General features: G+C 42.1%; 1 protein-coding gene across 1 annotated transcript in view; it reads right to left on the minus strand.

Annotated features, from left to right (window-relative positions):
- Window positions 1-485: 485 nt before the first annotated feature.
- Window positions 486-19,946, minus strand: part of Ccny (cyclin Y) — a 185,200-nt gene continuing 165,739 nt past the window's right edge. The window contains exons 8-10 of the mRNA XM_008850569.2: window positions 12,029-12,195; window positions 3,799-3,961; window positions 486-1,202 (exon numbers count right to left, since the gene is read on the minus strand). Coding sequence (XP_008848791.1) covers window positions 1,086-1,202; window positions 3,799-3,961; window positions 12,029-12,195 — 447 coding nt within the window. The 3' untranslated portion in view covers window positions 486-1,085. The remainder of the gene's footprint in view (window positions 1,203-3,798; window positions 3,962-12,028; window positions 12,196-19,946) is intronic.

A 19,946-nucleotide genomic window follows, 5' to 3' on the forward strand; every position in this document is an offset into this window, starting at 1 on the left:
AAATTTTTATACAAATAGACTAACTTTGATTTAAAGTAAACATATAAAAGTTGAGAAGAATATTGCTTGCAACAATGGACACGGAAGTAAAGAACGACTGGGAGGGGAGCACAGGGACACAGCAAACCCAGCTCCCTGGATACCTCTCCATCTAGGACAGCCATGCTGAGGACCTTTGCGTTCAGCCACAAAGTCTGACTGAGCTTTGTAATCACACCTTCATGTCAGCAGAAAAAGAAAACCAGGGAGGTGGCGGTAGGGAGGGACAACAGAAACAAAACAACCAACTGCAAGAAAACTGGAAGGCACGAGCACCTGTGTGATCTAGAATGTTCTTGGAGTGAAGAGGGAGGGAGAGGGATACTTTTGGTTTAGCACTACAGTCAAGTCTGCCACTGCAGAACAATACAAAACACAGGTGTGTGGAAACATAAGCACATCTTACTTGTGAGGAAGAAAGCTCAGAAGACAGCTCGCAAAAATAGTGCAGAGAGAAACAACCAGTACTATTTATTTGGATGTCTGTGCTGTGGTGGGTACAAACTATATTCTCTGCTCTGTGGGACCAAAACCAAACCAGATAAAAACAAACAAAAATCCCCCAAATCCCAGAAAGCAGCAAGAAGGAATGCAGGAAGTCTTACAGAGCATACTGATCCGAAGGGCACATGGCACTCCTTACTTTACTGTGCTACCTACCAAGTGACTCCATCTGCTATCTACGCGACCAGAGGGGACCTCTGAACATCCGAGCCACCAAGTACTCTCTCTGACTCAACATGACTTCCCTTCTCTTCATTTCTTCCTTCAGGTCTAATTAGAGTCTGTTTCCTCCGTGAAGAAAGTGCTGTTCATGTAGGCCAGTAACACTTGCTACCAGGTTTCCAGAACACTGATCTCACATTCCTCAAAGCCTCAGCATGTGCAGCCATGCCGTGTGGAGGCAGGACTGAAGGAGGCCCGAATGGGGCTATGAGTTAAAAACACAAGGAAAAGAAAAAAACGAAACAAACCACCCCAAGTTCGTCTTTTCTCAAACAAAAGGAGAAGCTGAGGGATGGCATGGCCTTCAGTGGGTACCCCAGTTAGGAGATGATGGCTGGGGACCACCGTGGCAGAGTCAGGTTGTCAGCACTTGCTGACCGCTTCCTGGTGGGTCTTCTCAGGTCTTTGTACTTGTCCTCACAGAGACGAGAGATGGCCTGAAAGGAAGAAAGATAGTGTGGGTCAGGGCACACACTAGGCCTGAGGGACTCCTCAGCCAGGGGCTCTGCAAGGCTGCCACCTTTGCCAGCTCACAGGGCCTCTTCATTCAGCAGAGGAGCTCCAATCCCATTCTGCTTCTCCTTTCTAACATACTAGTTGGGTTCTTTACTAAGCCACTGTTGGCTGCCTGTGCCCTCCCAGTAGAAGACTCCCACTGTGGGGATGTGCTGGATGGGTGGGCACACCCCAGCTCAGCCAAGACAGCAGAATCTGGATACCACAAAGGGTCTCCTGATCTTGGAAGACATAAAAGAACACCTGATTCTACTGTGAAGGACACTTGCAAGGAGGATGGCATCTGTGAGGGTCACCCACAATGAGGATTTGCAGATCCACATGTCTAGGGCTTTGCCCTGGCAGGGAGACCTGATACAGTAGGCATTAGTGACTTTTCAGGTTCAGGGACAGAGAGGCCAGCAAGGGCCAGGCTTGAAAGGCCTTAGTCTGTAGCCAGCACAAAGCTGTCAGTGATTTATGATAACATTTTAAAATTCAAAACTGCATTTTAGAAAGATTCCAGTGGCAGTGTACAAGATGGCCAGGAAGAGAAACTATCCTTATCCCAACGAGTGGTGAACTGGGAAAACAGACCACCAGACCAAGAACCCTCACCCAAAGCATGCCACACATGACACAAGTAGCACACTAGAAAAATACAAGTCAGATTCCTTAGGAGCCATCAGAGCTGTTCTTCGATCAAGTGCGCTTATCTAAGATCAGCACATGCTGTTTCGCACAGGCAGTGTGAATCTAAATACATAATAGCAACAGATAGCAACGTTCCCTCTTACTGTAGATCTTTGTGGTGATGGTAGCTTTCTCATTTCTCTAGCACCTGGACAGAGTAATTTATTTCAAAGAACAACAATCAGCTTGCAAAGGTGATCTGCTCTGTCCTCTTCTGTACACGAGCATGTTCAAGAGCAATGTGTGGCAGATCTGAACAGGTTGAATGACAGCAAAATGATCATATTCCCCAAATCCCCCTGAAGTTTTGTCTTAATCCCAATGTTAGACATCCAGTCTCTTCTACTGTTTCACTGTTTCCTTCGTAAGATTTGTTTTTTTTTTTTTTTTGGTCCTTTTGAGACAGGGTCTCCCAGTAGCCCCAGCTGTCCTGGGAACTCACTATGTAGACCAGGCTGGCCTTGAACTCACAGAGATCTGCCTGCTGGGATTAAAGGCATGCGCCACCAAGCCCAGCAAGATTTGCTTTTTAAATGTCTGTGCTTTCTTAACTCTGTAATTCCCAAGACTTCTCAAGAGAAAACTCAAACCTTTCTGCCAAAGCTGATGAGTAGAAATACAATGAACAGGAACCAAGATAGCTGTGATGGTTAATTGTCAAGCTGACACAGCCTAAAGTCAGTTGGAGAGAGAGTCTCAATGAGGGATTGTCCAGTGCCTTAATTGATGTGGAGAGAACTGCCAATGTGGGAAGCAGCATTCCCTGATCTGGAGCCCTGGACTATGGAAGAGTAGAGAAGCTAGCTGCTCACTAAGCATGCATGTGTCTATTCTTTAGCTGCTCTTATATGTAAGGTGGCTGGTTGCCTGGAGTTCCTGCCCTGAATTCTTCTCAATGAACTGTTTCTCCCCCGAGGTGCTTTACGTCAGGGCATTTTATCATAGCAACAGAAGTAAAACTAGAGCACTATTATTCAACAAAATAAATGTGAAGCACATTTTTATTGCTAAATAAAACGTCCATATAAATTGGAGGTTGCAATGGTAGGAAGGGGGAGAACCTCTATCCACCACATCCAGTTTGGTTTTATTCATGGCTACTGGCCCTGCCAGGGCACCATGGTGAGACAGCACAAGGCTGTCAGTAAGCTCAGAAAAGGAATGCCCGTGCTCCACTGTGGTTGAAGGCTGTATGGGTAAGATCTTGTTGTCCAGGGACTGAAGCCCAGAAGGAATGAGAACAAGGTCAAGACGGCAAGGGAGAAGGGGACCTCACTGGTGATCCTTCTTACCAGCTTACCTTTCCTGCTACCCATAAGAAAGATGAGAAGAGCTTGGTGGAATATGAAATAAACTGCATGCACACACATTCTAACGAGTAGTCAGAGGTTGGCAACAACAGTCCTAAACCCAGACCATGACCAGTGAGGCAGGTCCTAGCTCCCATTAAAGAATTCTTTAGAAAACAAACAAACAAACAAACAACAGAATAAAGGCTTTTTTGCATCTCAATTTTTAAGGTTGCCTCAGAGTTTCATCCTATAAAAATATATGCTGGGAAATACTTTTTTGTGGCCTTGTACTTAAAAACAAAACAACAAAACAAAGTAAAACCCTAAATACTAGGGTGCTTAAAGAAATCTTTGATTTCAAAATGCAATCAGTATAGGTCAAATTCAAACTGCTACAAGGATGGTAGTATACATATACAGTCAGCTAAATGAACTGACCAGTAATATCTCTGGGGACCTTCCCTTATTTCACAGCAGTTATACTGGGAGATACTAAAGGTGGGGATACATAGTAATTGGAGGGTGTACTACACTGCTGTGTGAAGTTACCCACCTCCAGTTTGTGCGCACGCTCCCTGCTCAGTGGCTCCAGGGGAAAGCTTAGGTTATTTGCTTCCGCCAGAGAACGGAGATCAAAATAATACTTGGCATACACACTGGAAGGAACGTTGATGTTAAACTGCAGCAATTCAAGGAACTGTCTTTCCAGCTCATTCCTGTAAAGGAAAACAAAAAACAAAAAAAACAGTCACACTTAGGGGTACACCATCTGACATTCCTGACAAGTCACTGAAGACCAGACTCCTCCAGGAAGAGAAGAAAGCTAAGTAGTTGCTTGTCAGACATGCACTATAACCACCAAAAAGGCATTAAAAGGCAAATCCACCTGAGCTGGAGCCCAGAAGGACTAATTGGGATGACCAACAGGAAGTGCATTAGGGAGACTTTAGATTCATTTCCCTGAGATCTCACAGTGCTTATCCCTCGCCTGTGATGAAGCCATCAAGAGTTCTGAGGAAGAGACCAGAAAAAGCCTCAAGAGGTACCCACAGGAGAAGCTGGCCTCTGTAGCTGAAGTGAAGCCACTTTCTCAATAGTTGTTCCTGTCTTCTGGAGGAAAGGGGGTAGAGTATTTAGGGGCTTCGTGGGGGAGTCCAATCCTAGCCCTAGTTCTTAAAGGAGCTCCAGGAGCCTGGGCATCAAGCTGGGGAGGGTGGACATGCTAAAGAGGCTGCCAGAGTGCCTACCCTCCAGCTTTGGTCCAGCTGGTCTGCAGACTCACCTTTTCAAAGTTCTTATGGTGGAACTGAGGCAGCTGGCTCTGCTGCAACAGTGGGCAGAGATGTATCCAGATCCACATGGTAACTTTTATTTTGACTAACATGAATGGCAACAGGCAGAGTGGATTTTAAACTTCAGTACTGAGAACCTCTTATGTCACTCATCTTTCAACGTAGGTATATTTGTTACTAATGTGGGTTACTAATGTCCTGGTTACTTCCCCCAGAAAACAAGCACTCAGAGACACAGGGCCCACACTTTGGGTACCTGCCTCTGTCCTGTCACAATACACTGCAACTGTTAGCTGTGCTTAGCTTTTACTTTTCTCAGTTGGGCATTTAACTTTCATGGTCAGTTGAGTTTTATATACAAGCCAGAGTGGAACTAACCTGAGGGACAGCATTCTGGTGGGAAGGAACAGGGCTAAGATGGGACGCTTTCAGCAGAGAAACCTACTTGGTGGGAGGCCTGCTTTCCATTCTGTTTCAGAAGCTAACTCTGGTGGGCCTTGTCCTGTGTCAGCCCTGAGCACCACTGTTCAGACCTGAGCCAGTGAAGCTCTATCTTACCCTCATGCTGTGCTGAGTTCCACTTTAACCTGTGTTCGTGAGCCACCTCATTGGGGTGTCAGAAGCTGATTATATCCTTGTCTCCTATTGTTGGGACAAGGGACCAGACCCAGATCTTAAAGCAGGCGGGGCAGGGAGGCCAAGGTGGGTTAGTGGCTTTAGTAAGATATAGGCTACGGGACAGAGATGAACTGGAACTTCAGCAAGCAACATAAAGGAGAAAAGGCAGGAAGTTCAGTAAGTTAGTTAAGTAAGCTGCTCTCAGAAGCCCAAGTGATGTCGCTTTCAGGTTTATTTATTTGGATAAATGGAACATACTGTTTGTTTCTATATGGCCTTGAAAAAGCTCACAAGTGCCAAATGCATACTGTGCAGAATTTTATACTTTTAAGGAATATAAATTAGTGTTATTTGGGTTGATTTCTTTCTTTCCTTTTTTTTTTTTAAACTTCAAATGACTATGCTTCATTTAAGTGAGAGTAAGAGTAATCCCAGGTTGGTATAGCCTGCCTCCTGGTGGCAAAAGGACATCACTGAAGAGCTTAATCTGACACTAAACAGGAAAATCTTCATTATTTTGGCAGGTGTGATGGCATACATGTTATATAATCCCAGCACTCTGGAAGTTGAGGCAGGAAGATCATGAGTTTAGATTGGCCTATAAAATTAAAGTAAGATTTATAAAATAAAATAGTTTGCACAATTTTTATTTTCCAAACCACAGAATAGATTTAAAGGGATATCTGAACACTTGCTATGTGATAAATTAACAAAATTCTAACAGTGATGCAAAGAAAATGGACTTGATGAATTTCCTGTCCTCATTTGGGTAGTTCTGAGGAAACAATATAATAAATAACTGGTATAAATAAATTCTAGTCAATAAACAAAAAGGTCATTTCAGAAGTAAACACTGTATTAGCACAACACTGTATAGAAACACAACTGAAGTGCTGAAAACTTATTAAGCTAAAAGCGCAAAACTTGAGTAGAAAGTTTTTCAGATGAGCTGATCCAGTTTGTCTGAGAAAACTGGGCTCACTTCAAAAGCTGGCATGGATGCAGCAACAACCCTCAGGGAGTCCAGAACCAATGAAGAACTTGCAATGAGATGACTACATAGGCACATTCAAGGCACCATGATTTACATTAGTTCAATATGGAAGCAACAGGAAGTAGTGCCCACCAGCAGGCATGTGGATCAACAAGATGGGGCACTGTGCACATGATGAAAGAGTATTCAGCCTTCAAAGGGAAATGGTTCATCCTAACATGGGCAAATCTTGAGGACATTATACAAGGGCAGTTGGCCACAAGAAGATAAAAGCCCGTGTGAATTTACTCATGTGAGGCGCCATGAGGAACACACAGAGCTACACAAGGATGGCTAGGCTGGAGGGAGGGAGAGCTAGTGTCCAGTAAGCACAGGACTTCAGGTTGGACTAATGAAGAACTTCTGGAGAGGGACAGCACAACAGTAAGTTTCCTTTACTGCCGAGGAAACCCACACTGAACGAGGGTAAAAATGGTAAACGTCACCATAGGCATATTTTAATCACAAACTCAACAACACAGCAGCAGCAACAAAACCAGGCATGAAGGGAAAGATTGAGGCTCTTACAGTGCCCTTATCTACCATGTAACACTCAGACACTTGACTTCTGGTCATTTGGGATTCCCTAGGAGCCATATGAAAATGGCCCTTATAGGATTCTTGCAAACAAAAATCAAAACACACATAAACCACCAAGTGAAAATTTAGCAAGCTTTTAGAAATGACTGAGGAGGGGGTGGAGATTGCTCAGTGGGTAGCGTGCTTGTCACCAAGTGTGACGACCTGACTCAGAATCCTCAGAACCCATGTAAAAGCTGGGCACAGCAAAATGCACCTGTATAATCCCATTGCTCCTCAGGATAGGAGGTACAGGAAAGGAGAATCCTTAGAAATTCATGGGCTACCCAGCCTGGCACATGCAGTGGCCAGCAACAGAGACCCATCTCAAGGTGGAAGATGAGAACTGATACCCAAGGTTCCAATTTCAATCTCTCTCTCTCCGCCCCCCCCCCCCCCCACAGAGCTGGTATCAAGAAAACAAGTAAGTGCAGTGGCCAGCTAATACATTCCCTATTTTTGCTTCCAGCAAAATAAGAGTGGCTGGTAGACTCGTTTAAGGTTTTTTATCTAAGGCAGGGTCTCCCTGTAGCCCCAGCTGGCCTGGAACTGGCTCCTGTAGATCAGGCTGGCTTTATAGAGATCCACCTGCCTCTTGCCTTCCAAGTGCTGAGATTAAAGGCATACATCCCATACCTGGCTTCATTTAAGTAATTTGTATTAACAGGTGACTATGATTTTAGCATGTAATTCAGAAAGCATCAACAGACCTGATTAATGTTATTAGAGTTTATTTACTTAGATTTATTGAAACACGGTCTCCCTATAGCCCCAGCTAGCCTGGAACTCAGTATGTAGACCAGGCTGGCCTCAATCTCAGAGATCAGGCTGCCTCTGCCTCCCAAGTGCTGGGATTAGAGGCATGTGCCACCATGCCCAACCCAAGTGATGCTATTATAACAAGATCCTCTGTAAATCATGAACATATTTCCTCAGCTATTATAGACAGTAAGGAACAAATGGGAAGAAAACTTACATCATTAGGTAATGATAATATATGAAAAAACTAACTAATGGAAGAAAAAAAACAGCTGTGTCAATCTCATTAAGAGATTTACTCCCCACAAGATTTTAGTTTATTTCATAATTTGTAAGATATTTATATTTTTTGTTTGTTTTCTGAGACAGGGTCCAGGCTGCCCTGGAACTTGGCAGCCTTCTGAGTGTTGGGATTATAGGTATGTGCCACCATACCTAACTCTTGATACTCTTTGATCTATTGTGTGCTAAAGATGATTCAGACCTGAGGATGTTTTTAAAAATTAGAATATTGTAAGTTCAGAAAATAGCACGAGAGAGAGAGAGGGAGGGGGAGAGGGAGAGGGAGAGAGAGTATTCTGTTACAGATAATTTCAAGGGCCAGACATGGTGGTACATACATTTAATCCTAGCACTCAGGAGGCAGAGATAGGCAGATCTTTGTGAGATTGAGGCCAGCCTGGTCTCTATAGCAAGTCGGAGGCCAGTTGGGGCTTCAGAAAGACCTTGTCTCAAAGAGACAAAACAAAACAGCAACAAAAACAAAACAATCACCACAGATAATTTCAAGGAAAATATTAAATAGGAGGAAACTGGAGAAGTAATGAATTCAAAGAGATAGGAGACAGTCTAAAACCTCAGGCTCTGAGGACACAGATAATGGTGACATTCAAGCTCTAGTTCCCATGTACAATTTTAAAACAGCATCATTCAAAATGCACTGCAAATTGTGGTGAAAAGAAGTGGGGCCTTTGTGTTCTCTGAAATGGTGTCTTGTATGTAGCTAGAACTCATGATCCTCCTATACCAGCCTCCTAAGCACTGGAATTATAGGTGTCTACTGACATACCTACTGAAAAAGTTTTAGGATTACTTTAAAAGTCTAATATAGAGACAGAATTTTCTTCTAGGGATGAATAAGCAAGAAAGTGTGAAGACCTCTGTGGTCAGTTACCCAATGTGTTTCTCCAAACAGATACAGAGACGACACCCCTCAGCATAGCACTGTGAACACCATACAGGGCTTTTCCCCTCCTTGCTGACAAGCTCTACTAAAAAGAATCCCCTCCTGCTACCTTCTTTCCTTTGCAGAGACAGAATCTTTACATCTAAGATCTCCACATACATCATAACCAATTTTCCTCTGGAAAATTGGTTTCCTCTGGAGAATAGCTTTCCATGCTAACACACACCACAGATTAGCAGCATATTCAAAGCAAGCACTGTGGCTCCCAAAACAAGCGGAGGGAGCATCACTCAAGCATCTCAACAGACTGCTACATGGTCAGGCGAGATGGCAGCTAGCATGACAGGTCAGAGTTTCCAAAACCAGGCGAAGTGAGGGGTACAGGAAGCCCTGGCTCTGCCTGCCCTGAGCGGCTCAGACTCAGGTGTCCTCCAGTTTCTTCATGAGGATTATTATAATCTAACTGAACTGCAGATCCTCCTGCTTTCACTTCTGAGTGCTGAGGATTACAGGAGTGGGCTATTATACCTGGCTACAGATTGCACTCTAGAACAAATGCTCTCTGTATGCCTTCCTCCTCTGCTCCACCAATGGCACTGACCCATCATCAAATGCCACAAGATCTCATGAGATTCAGCACATGGTTTGCCTGGCAATGGGGCAGCATGGTCACCAACAAGGTTCAAAGACAGGGCAGAAACCAAGCTAAAAACTCATGACTATTCTTTTGACAAAATATGCAACAAGTAGAACTTGTGTACAAGTACCATTATTAAACTTGCCTTAATACAGTCACAGGGTGAGGGTTCCACCTCTAATTCCAGCACTTGGAAAGCAAAGGCAGGAGGACTGCTGTGAGTTCAAGGCCAGCCCGGTCTACATGGGGAGTTCTGGGCCAGCTGGGGCTACAGGGAGACTGTTTCAAAACAACAACAAAAAGGCAGTTTTAAGAAAATCCTAATTTGAAAAAACAGCAAAAGAACCAACTTCATAAGGTATTTATTAGAGGCTTAACCAACCCCCCCCAACATATTTAAACTATCTTTAACAAAATAATTTCTCTTTTGCAGTCATGGGTTTTGTGTGTGTGTGTGTGTGTGTGTGTGTGTGTGTGTGTGGCAGCAAACCCAGGGCCTTCACCATGCTAGGCAAATCTTTGTGCTACATCTCCAGCCTCCAAGCAATTTTTGACAATAATTTAATCTCAGCTGAATGAATTTTGGTCTAATTTTCTAGCTTCTCTATGTAGAAAATGAATTCCAAAAAATAACTGTCATTTAAAAAATAATACTAGATAATTCAAACAATTTCAGCTTCAGTTGTTCATAATGGAATATAAATTATGGCTTTATCACTTATTAGCCAAGGGCCCTGGGCACCATATTTAATTCTGCAGAGCCTCAGCATCATCTTTATGGGAAGAATAACAGCAATACATGGGTATTAATAATAGCTCATGGGTAACTATGAGAAATCAATGAATACACAAAAGTTGTTCCTTTGTGTCTAGAGAAGACTCAGCAATTGAGTATTATCATTACCATTGCTACTGCTTTCATAAATATTCCTAGTAGCTGAAAATAACCTACCTGCTATTTTTACTTTCTCATGTTCCTATTTAGATAGGGAGAATGCTAAGAAATGAGTATTATGGCCTTCATCATAGCCTGGGGACTAACATACTACCCATCACTGCTGGCCTCTGTTCTGATACTTTGTGGTGCTAGGGGTGCAACCCACAGCCCTGCACATGCCGTGCAAGTCACTGAGCTACACCACAGGCCTTCCTCAAAGTTTCAAACAGGAAAGTCCACTTATGCTGGTCCTGTGATCCTGCAGGTTGCGGGGCTGAGAATAAGAGCAGCTTCTTCCCGCTGGACTTTCCCTTTCCTTCCATGATTCTGTGCTATCTATACTTTGTATCTCTCTTCTGGAAGCATCTAGGATATAATGATAAGTTATTTAGGAGTAACTGTTTTCCCCAGGTGGATACAATTGTTAGAGAAACAAGCAGCTCCACCCACAGCAGTTTGCTGGTGACATTATCAACCCTATACCAACAGGAAAGGACAACAGGAAGTCAATCCTCAGTGTGCAATGCAGTCTGATGAAAGAACCCCTAATAAGGTTTCTTTCCCCTAATAAGAAACACCAGAGTCTTCACCATCTTGTACCAAGTGCCTGTTTCCTATGTGGTCTGAGTATCACCATTTAGTAGCTCCTTTCACCATGAAACATGGTAAAGAATTTTGTTTCTTGTGAAATCATTCTGATCAAATGTGATACTTCTTACTCTGATAAAGAAACAGGACAAGGGAAGGGCTCCCAGGTCTGTAGCAGAGGCCTGAGGACAAAGGTGCTTCAAGGGGCATTGCAGCATGAGGTGCCAGTAGAGCAGGAAGCAGGCACAAAGAGGGCCACAGGCTGGTGAGGATCAAGGATTGGTGTGCAAATGTGCCCACAGCCTGGTGACTCCCTCATATGGGTAGCAGTTGGGCTTTGTGAAGATCCTTACCCCAGGATTACTGGGCCCAGGAACACATGTGATTAGGATACAGTTGGTAACCTCTGGCCAGAAGCTTTCTCAAAGAGGTTGGCTGAAGACCTAAGCCAAGCAAGAAGTGCTACAAGTGATGACAAACCACAAAAGACTCCAGGTGGCTTCTAGGGCTGAGTGGTTCTACAACTCCTTTCACTTTTCTCTTTCCCTGAAACAGAGGTCTGGCTCTGTGTATAGGTCTTCTGCTAAGAATTCTCATAGGGAACCCTCACACAGCCCTGGGAGCCTGCTCCACTGGGTTGGGGAGAGAGAATGGCCAGATTTTGCTGGCCTACATCAGGCCCCAGGAATACAAGACTAACTTCCAGTAACTGAACTTGCCAAATATACCAAAGCAGGGAACATGCTCTCTGAAGCTGAATGGAAACAGGTCCTAATTTAGCTCCTGAGCTTCATGGGTCAGGGTTGCTGCCCACAGAGAAATGCTAGCACTGTTACTGGTCTGATGTAAGACTGGAGTCTAAATATGAACCCTTAGTGTGCTGGCATACACCTTCCTCATGAAAGAAAAAAGCATGTTTACCTATAACTGAATTTTAGTAAACTGCTTTTAAAAGCCAGAAAGTGTTGCTAGTACCTGTTCACAATTCAAAGACAAGAAATACAGTTTGCTGTATTTCCATAGCCAGGTCGTTGCTGGGCTAGCTCATGACAGACATTTAGCCAAATTCATTCACTCTATACTGTTCAGACAACCCAAAAGGGATGTGGTCCCCTTATCAGGCAGTTCTGAGATGTAATGATGTCCCCACTTACATGTCTTCCACTGTGATGTCTTTCAGGATCTGGCAGTAATCTACGTTCCACACAGCCTGGTCATCCCATACCTTGGAGGCCAGCAGGATCGCCCCGAGAACAATGCGCTTCCAGTTGGCGGGGCAGATGTCAATCTCTGCATATGTCAAGAGCCTTTCAAGGTATACCTGGGGAGACAATGAAGATACCAGAACTGAGTATCTTTAGTCTTCTCCTCTACACAAGTAAATTCTTCATAAATTCTAGTTCAGCAGCCTTCAAGCCGGTATTATCTGGACATGTTAAGTTTTAAAAGGCTACTTTACTTTTAATTTTTTCTGTGTGTACATGATGTGTATGTAGGAGGGGAGCATTTGCCACAGTTAATCAGTGGAGGTGGGAGGAAAGCTTTGTAGTGAAAGTTCTCTCTTCTGCCTTATGTGGGTTCTGGGGATTGCACTCTCATGGCAAGTGCTTTTATACTCACTGAGACATCTTGTTGGCACTTGTGGAGCTTTTAAAACTAAGCTTCATGGTAACTGTAGATTTACATGTGGCTGCTGATAACCCTACACTGTCAGTATTATGGTACAATGTACACAACATACCACCACCATGCGGTCATTCCTAATTATATCTGCAATGCTAGGTATGCTAAACTTTCTCGATCCATCCTCATCATCTGGGTGTAGAACTTTATATTGTCTGAAATGGAGACTACATTCACTAAGCAATCCCTCCCAGCCTTTGCAATTCTTCCCAAGTTCTCCCTAACCCAATCCCCACAAACATCACTGTGCTTTTTGTATCTATGAATCTGACTACTCATCATATGCATGCATACAACATTTGACTTCTTGTAATTGGTTTATTTCACTAAGCATAAAGTCTTCTTCAAGTTTCACCTACAACTTAACACAATTCAAGTTTTCTTTGTTTCAAGGCTGAGTAACATCCCATGGCATGCACAGTTCCTACTTTTTATACTATTCATCTGCCAGTCACCATTTATGTGGCCTTTTCTTTTGGCTACTGTGAACAATGCTGTCAACACTGGTGTACAAATATCTAGGTATCTGCTGTTCATTTTCCCAGTTCTGTGCTGTGTACTGTCTGGGAGTCTCTTGGGCCACTCTGGCCTACAACTCAAAGGAAGGCATTGTTTCTTGTTATGTAGCCTTTAGCTATACGCATGGACTATTAAAGAAATTTACTGATCACTTTACTTTTTGGTTATACTTTCCTTTTGGGTGTTTATGACCATAGAGTTGGCCCAAATAAACCAATTTATTTTTATTCTTTTTAATAGATATTTTTTATTATTTTTATTTTATGTGTATGTGTATATTGCCTGCATGCAGGTAGGTACACCTCTGTTGTGGTGAAGATAAGTCAGAGGTCCTGCTCCACCATGGTTGGCTTCACTTGGAAGCATGGAGGAAATGATTCCTCTGTGTTGACCCTCCTCTTTGTGGACTGGACACTGGTTCAAGTCCATCTGGTGGGGTCTCCTCGGCCTCTTTGATAAAGAGGACAGGTGACCTACCACCACTACAGGACATTTTGAGGGATGCTCATAGTCCCCTGGAACTAGTTGACCTAGGAGGGCAAGGAGCAAAAAGTGTCCTTTATGTCCCTCTGACCAAATTATTATAGGCCTCAAAGTATGTCTGTTAAACATCCAAGAAGGTTAGTTCCACCAGTCTGGTACTTTTAATTACTATGTGCTAGGTAGATAAAGCTTGGGAAAAGACCAAATGTTTTCAGATAAACTTTGACTAGACATATATTTTGTCCCTTGAACTAGTTGTATGTATACTTTGTTAGTAAGGTAGACTAATATGGGTCCCTCATTTTTTTTTTTTTCTTTTAAATAGCGAGGCATTATCTCTCTCACTGTCTAACCCTTTCACCATGGTTTCCCCATTTAAAGTGCCCCCATTTCTCCCTTAATAATACCCTTCTTCTGTGGTCCCACCTCTCTTGAGCTCTTTCTTTCCCTTTATCCCTAAGGTTCCATGTGTAAGCCCCCCCCCCATTAAAATAACCCCATTTTTATCCACATCTCCCCTAGTAACACCACAATCTTATCTAAAGGAATGTTGGCAACTGGTTACCGATAGATGAGGAAGAGGGGATCTTCCTAAAACAAAGGACTCTAGAAAGGCTGACTAGACTCACCAGATGGGACTAGTACTGGGGAACGCCTGGGGGCACTGACAACACAGTGGGCAGTAATAGGGATGACAGAGTATATGGGTCCAGTGGTGGTGGGGGGTGGAGAGTGTATGGGAGGGTGACATTTGGGGTGCAGGTATAAAGATGAATAAGACCATTTGGGATGTTCTGTATGAAATACACACAAAAATCAAATTTAAAAAAGTTATATTTAAGGAAGAAGCATAAAAATTTGCTTAATGTTAATTAGTGGATATGAAAAACATTACCACTGAAATCTACCTGATGAATTTATATCCATGCTCCATTGCTAAGGATCCCAGAAAGTGAACGACTGTGACTAGTAATAGTCAGATATACAGCGATTAGAGACACAGGTGCAAACATCTAAGTGTTATCTGCATTAAAAAATGGCTGCTTCTGTGGGCCTGTATGACCCATAGGCCTCTCTCCAATCTGCAGGTCTCTTTCTCCGTGGTAAGTCGATTGCGCCCTCTGCGCCTTGACTCCCCCAGCCTCATTCACCCTCCCATCTCCCCAGCGGGTCTCTCCTCCTAGCCTGGGTCCTGTCCCATCCCTTGTCTTGGTGCTCCAGACACCCGGGGAACCACCACTGCTTCCTGATCCTTTGCATCCAGACCAACTCAGCTCCTTCTTGGGTCCCCAGGAGCACTGCTTCTGGGCTTGGCCCTGCCCTCACCTCCCTCTGCTTCCCTGGGCCTGCACAACCCTCCAGCCTCTTCCCTGGACACCAGGGCTGACCTTTCCTCTTCCTGACGCTTTGAATCCAGACCAACCCAGCTCCTCAGTGCAGTCCCCAGTAGCCCATGGGGCCACTTCCCACCCCCATCTTCCTTTTCATCTCTGGCCACCAGCTGCCCTAGACCAGCATCTTTCCTGGGCCGGCTCCCAGACCAGTCCAACCCCCCAAATTCCTGAGGCCAAATTCTTTCCTGGAGGGATCCAGTTCTTAGGAGAAAGCCTGAGAGCATCTGATCCTCATCTGACTTGGGCCTCTGTGGGAACTCCTGAAGACAAAAGCAATCCAGCAACTCCAATATAAAATCAAAAGTAAGAACTGGAAGTTTAGAGGAACCAGCTTTTCACGCCCAAAAAGTAAACACAAAGACGCATAAAGTTCACAAAAAGAAGCAGACCTAAACTTGAAGGCTTGAGTCTCACACAAGAATCAGAAAAAGAAATCCATGTCAAAATCACAGAGAAAAACTAGTAGCATGAAAAACCAAAATAACATTTCCCCACCAAATACCAACAGTCCTCTAGGGGAGTACAATGAGAACCCCCTAGAGATAATGCAGGACATGGAACTCAAAAGAACAATTATAAACATGATAAAAGAATTCAGTGAATTTAAAGAACACACAAATGAAATCAAAGAACTGAAGGAAGATAGGGATAACCTTCGGAATGAATTCAGAAAAGAGTTAGAAATAATGAAGAATGGTAGCTCCAAGAGTTCCATGGTTCTTGGCAAGACTGTTGTTTGACAAAGTTCCAGCTGAAAGCCGATGGCCACTGCTCTTTTGGTGGAAATCCCTTCCCCAATTACTCCTGGTTTTTATAATTTGTATGACCTTCTCTTCTTTAAGTATTCTGATAACCAACTCTGATGACGGAATGGGAAACTAAGCCGGGGAAATCTCTGCCTTTAGCAGAATTATCATGTTACTGAAACAAAACAAAAGTAAAAAGATACGTGACTTCCTCCTATGACTGTGACCCGGTTTGGACCTACATTTGTGAATAATAATGAGGCTTGGTTTCCCCCAAAAGGAAAAGATAGCATGCAATCTCTAGATGCTCTGCTGCCTTTTACAGGAGTGTATGATTTTAACCCTGACTATTGAGACTAAAGTCTGGTATAAGGAAAAACTACTTGACTTAGGGAAAACTCCCTCTTGGATAGAAAGATTAGATAGGTCAGTAAAAAGCTGGTGGTGCATGACCTCTGAAGGAAAATTGTCTATTCTTTTACAAAGACTAAAAGTGATTCAAAAAGCCCTTAAAGATAAATGGCAACAAAATAATAAAGGATATTGAAATAGAGAAAATAATCATATGACTCAAATACAAAACGTTCAGGAAAAAATAGCAAAAGGGAGAGGGAAAAAGATATCAGAAAATTGGTTAGACAATAAATAAAAAGACTTGGTAATTCCCGTTCCCATGAGAAAAATAATTTTCTCAAATATACATGCCAACATGTAAATATTAAATTCAAAGAATTAAAGGGCAAATGGGGACAGGTTGTCTTACACTTCTATGGTAAAATAGAAATTGCAAGGCTATAAAGTAAACAATAAAGACATTGCTTGGCTATGTTAAGAAAAGGTTAATAATTGAATTTTGTACCTTCCTTTTACTGCGATTATTAAAAAATATTGCACACTGAAAAATATTGTGCAAACTCATGGTTTGATTTATGGTCTGATGCTTTACTGCTATTGTAAGCTTTCTAATTATAAATAAAGGTGGTAGAAGGCTGCTTTTTGAAAGAAGGAAAGAAGAAGCTATTTGGGCTGATCTCTCCTGAGCGAGACAGTCAACAGTCTCTACTAGAACTGAAACGATGGTTTCTGGTACACTCATTTTTGCTGCCGCAGTTACCTTCACCCCTTCAGGCTCCGGACTCAGCTGGAGATGAACTCTGGCAGAAGAATACTCAGGCACAAATAAAGAAGGAAGTGAAACACTCAGTAAGTCAATTGGAAACAAAAAGAGAAAGCCTCCCCAATAGGATGAATGAAATGGAAAACAGAATATCAAGACTAGAAGATAAAGTGGACGAACTAGATCACTCAAGCAAAGATTATGAAAAATTTAAGAAATCACAAGAATGCAATATACAGGAATTGTGTGACACCATAAAAAGACCAAAGGAATGAGAGAATCTCTAGATAATGGTATGGAACAAATCTTCAAAAGGATTGTAGAAGAAAATTTCACAAAATTAAAGAAAGACATGCCTATATAAATACAAGAAGCATATAGAACACCAAATGGACAGGAATAGAAAATAAACTCTCCACAGCACATCATAGTAAAAACACTAAATGTACAAAATCAAGAGACAACACTGAAAGCCCCCAAAACAAAAACAACAAGTCACATATAAAGAAAGCCCATCAGGATTACAGCTGACTTTTCAGTGCAAACTATGGAAGCCAGAAGAGCCTGGACCAAAGGATTTCCAGTTCCATGAACACAGATGCCAATCCAGATTATTTTACCCAGCTAAAACATCTATTATAGTTGAAGGGGAAAGAAAAATCTTCCATGACATAAATGGGCTGAAGGAATTCATGTCCACAAAACCAGCTCTTCAGAGAGTTCTGGAAGCAATACAAAGAGCTGAAGAAAGGAACAACTACACCCAAGGGGTTCTGGAAAGAAATTCCATGAAGGTATAACTGTGGAAAAGTACAGCTATATCAAGAATGTAAACAGAAATAAAAATGACAGGATTCAATACACATCTTTTATTAATAACTTTAAATATTAATGTACTGAGCTCCCCAGTCAAGAGACAGACTAGGCGAATGGATTAAGAAACAAAACCCATCTTTTTGTTGTCTGCAAGAAACTCATCTCACTTTCAAGGACAGACACTATCTTAAAGTGAAAGGACGGAAAAAAATATACCAAGCAAATGGTACTAAGAAAAAAGGAGGCGTAGCAATTCTAATATCTGACAAAATAGACTTTAAACTAAAACTAATCGGAAGAGATAGAGGGCCACTTCATTCTGATCAAAGGAACAATAAATGCTGATATTACAATCATGAACATATATTCCCCAAACTCTGGTGCACCCAACTTCATAAAAACAATACTACAGGACTTTAAGACCCAGATTAATCTCAACTCATTAATAGTAGGGACTTTAATACCCCACTGTCTCCATTAGATAGGTCAACAGGGCAGAAAGATAACAGAGAGACATCTGAATTAAACAATACCATATATCAAATGGACCTAACAGACATCTACCAAGTATTCCAAGCCAGCACCAAAGGACATACTTTCTACTCAGCACCCCATGGAACCTTCTCCCAAATTGACCAGATACTGGGGCACAAAACAAACCTCAACAAATACAACAAGACTGAAATAATTCCAAGCATTCTATCAGACCACAATGCAATAGAGTTTACAATCAACACCCGAAGAAGCCCTAATCACCACATGAACACATGGGATTAAACAACACACTCCTGAATGATGAATGGGTCAAAAGAGAAATCGAGAAAGAAATAAAAGTATTCCTGGGACTAAAGGAAAAGGACAATACAACACAACAAAACCTCTGGGACATACTGAAAGCTTTCCGTAGAGGGCAGTTTATAGCTTTAAGTGCCTACATTGAAAAATCAGAAAGAACACAAATAAATGAGTTAATGTTGCAACTCAACACACTTGAAAAGCAACAGCAAATGAAACCCAAACCCAGCAGACAAGAAGAAATTTCAGGGCAGAAATTAATGAAATTGAAACAAAGAAAACAATACAAAGAAACAACAAATCCAAGAGCTGGTTCTTTGAAAAGATAAACAAGACTGACAGACCGCTAGCCCAGTTAACCAAAAGAAAGAAAAGAGCACCTTCAAATCAACAAAATCAGAGATGAAAGGGGAAATATCACAAAAGACACCAGAAAGATACAGACCATTATAAGGGCTTTAAAAACCTATATGTTACTAAATTTGAAAACCTCAGAGAAATGGATGGATACCTAAAGGCATGGGAACCACCAAAACTAAACCAAGAAGAGATTAACAGCTTAAATAGATCCATAACACAAAAGGAAATTGAAACAGTAACAGAAAACATCCCGACTAAAAAAAGCCCAAGAACAGGTGGATTTACAGCAGAATTCTGTCAGACATTTAAAGAAGATCTATATCTAATACTACTTAATTTATTCAGAAAAATTGAAATGGAGGGAGAACTTCCAAATTCCTTCTATGAACCCAGCATCACTCTAATACCAAAGCCAGGTAAAGATACAACCAAAAAAGAAAACTATAGACCCATATCCTTAATGAACATAGATGTAAAAATTTTCAACAAAATACCTGCAAACTGCATACAGACATACATCAAAAAGATCATCCACCATGATCAAGTCGGGTTTTTCCTAGAGATGCCGGGATGGTTCAATATACGTAGAGTCAATAAATGTCATAAATCGTATCAATGGGCTCAAACACAAGAACCACACGGTCATCTCAATAGATGCAGAGAAGGCCTTTGACAAAATTCAACATGCAAAGTCCTAGAGAGAAATGGACTGGCAGGAACATACCTCAACATAATTAAAGCCATATATAACAAACCCACAGCCAATATCATTCAAAAAACTGGAAGCATTCCATTGAAATCCAGAACCAGACAAGGCTGCCACTATCTCCACTTCTCTTTAACATAGTGCTTGAAACTCTTGCAAGAGCAATAAGACAAGAGCAGGAAACTAAAGGAGTAATAACTGGAAGAGATCATATTATTCCTTTTTGCAGATGACATGATATTGTATCTAAGAGACACCAAAAATTCCACCAGAAAACTAGAAATTATTAACACGAGTTTAGTGGCAGTTTACAAAATTAACCTAAAAAAGTCAGTAGCCTCTCTATATGCCAATAACAAGCAATCAGAGAAAGCACATGGAAAAATTCCCCTTCACAATAGCTGCAAAAAAAAAAAAAAAAATTAAAATATCTCAAAATAAACCCGCCCAAAA

Source organism: Nannospalax galili, unplaced genomic scaffold (assembly GCF_000622305.1).
Source record: "Nannospalax galili isolate Female #2095 unplaced genomic scaffold, S.galili_v1.0 scaffold43, whole genome shotgun sequence".
Lineage (NCBI taxonomy): Eukaryota > Metazoa > Chordata > Mammalia > Rodentia > Spalacidae > Nannospalax > Nannospalax galili.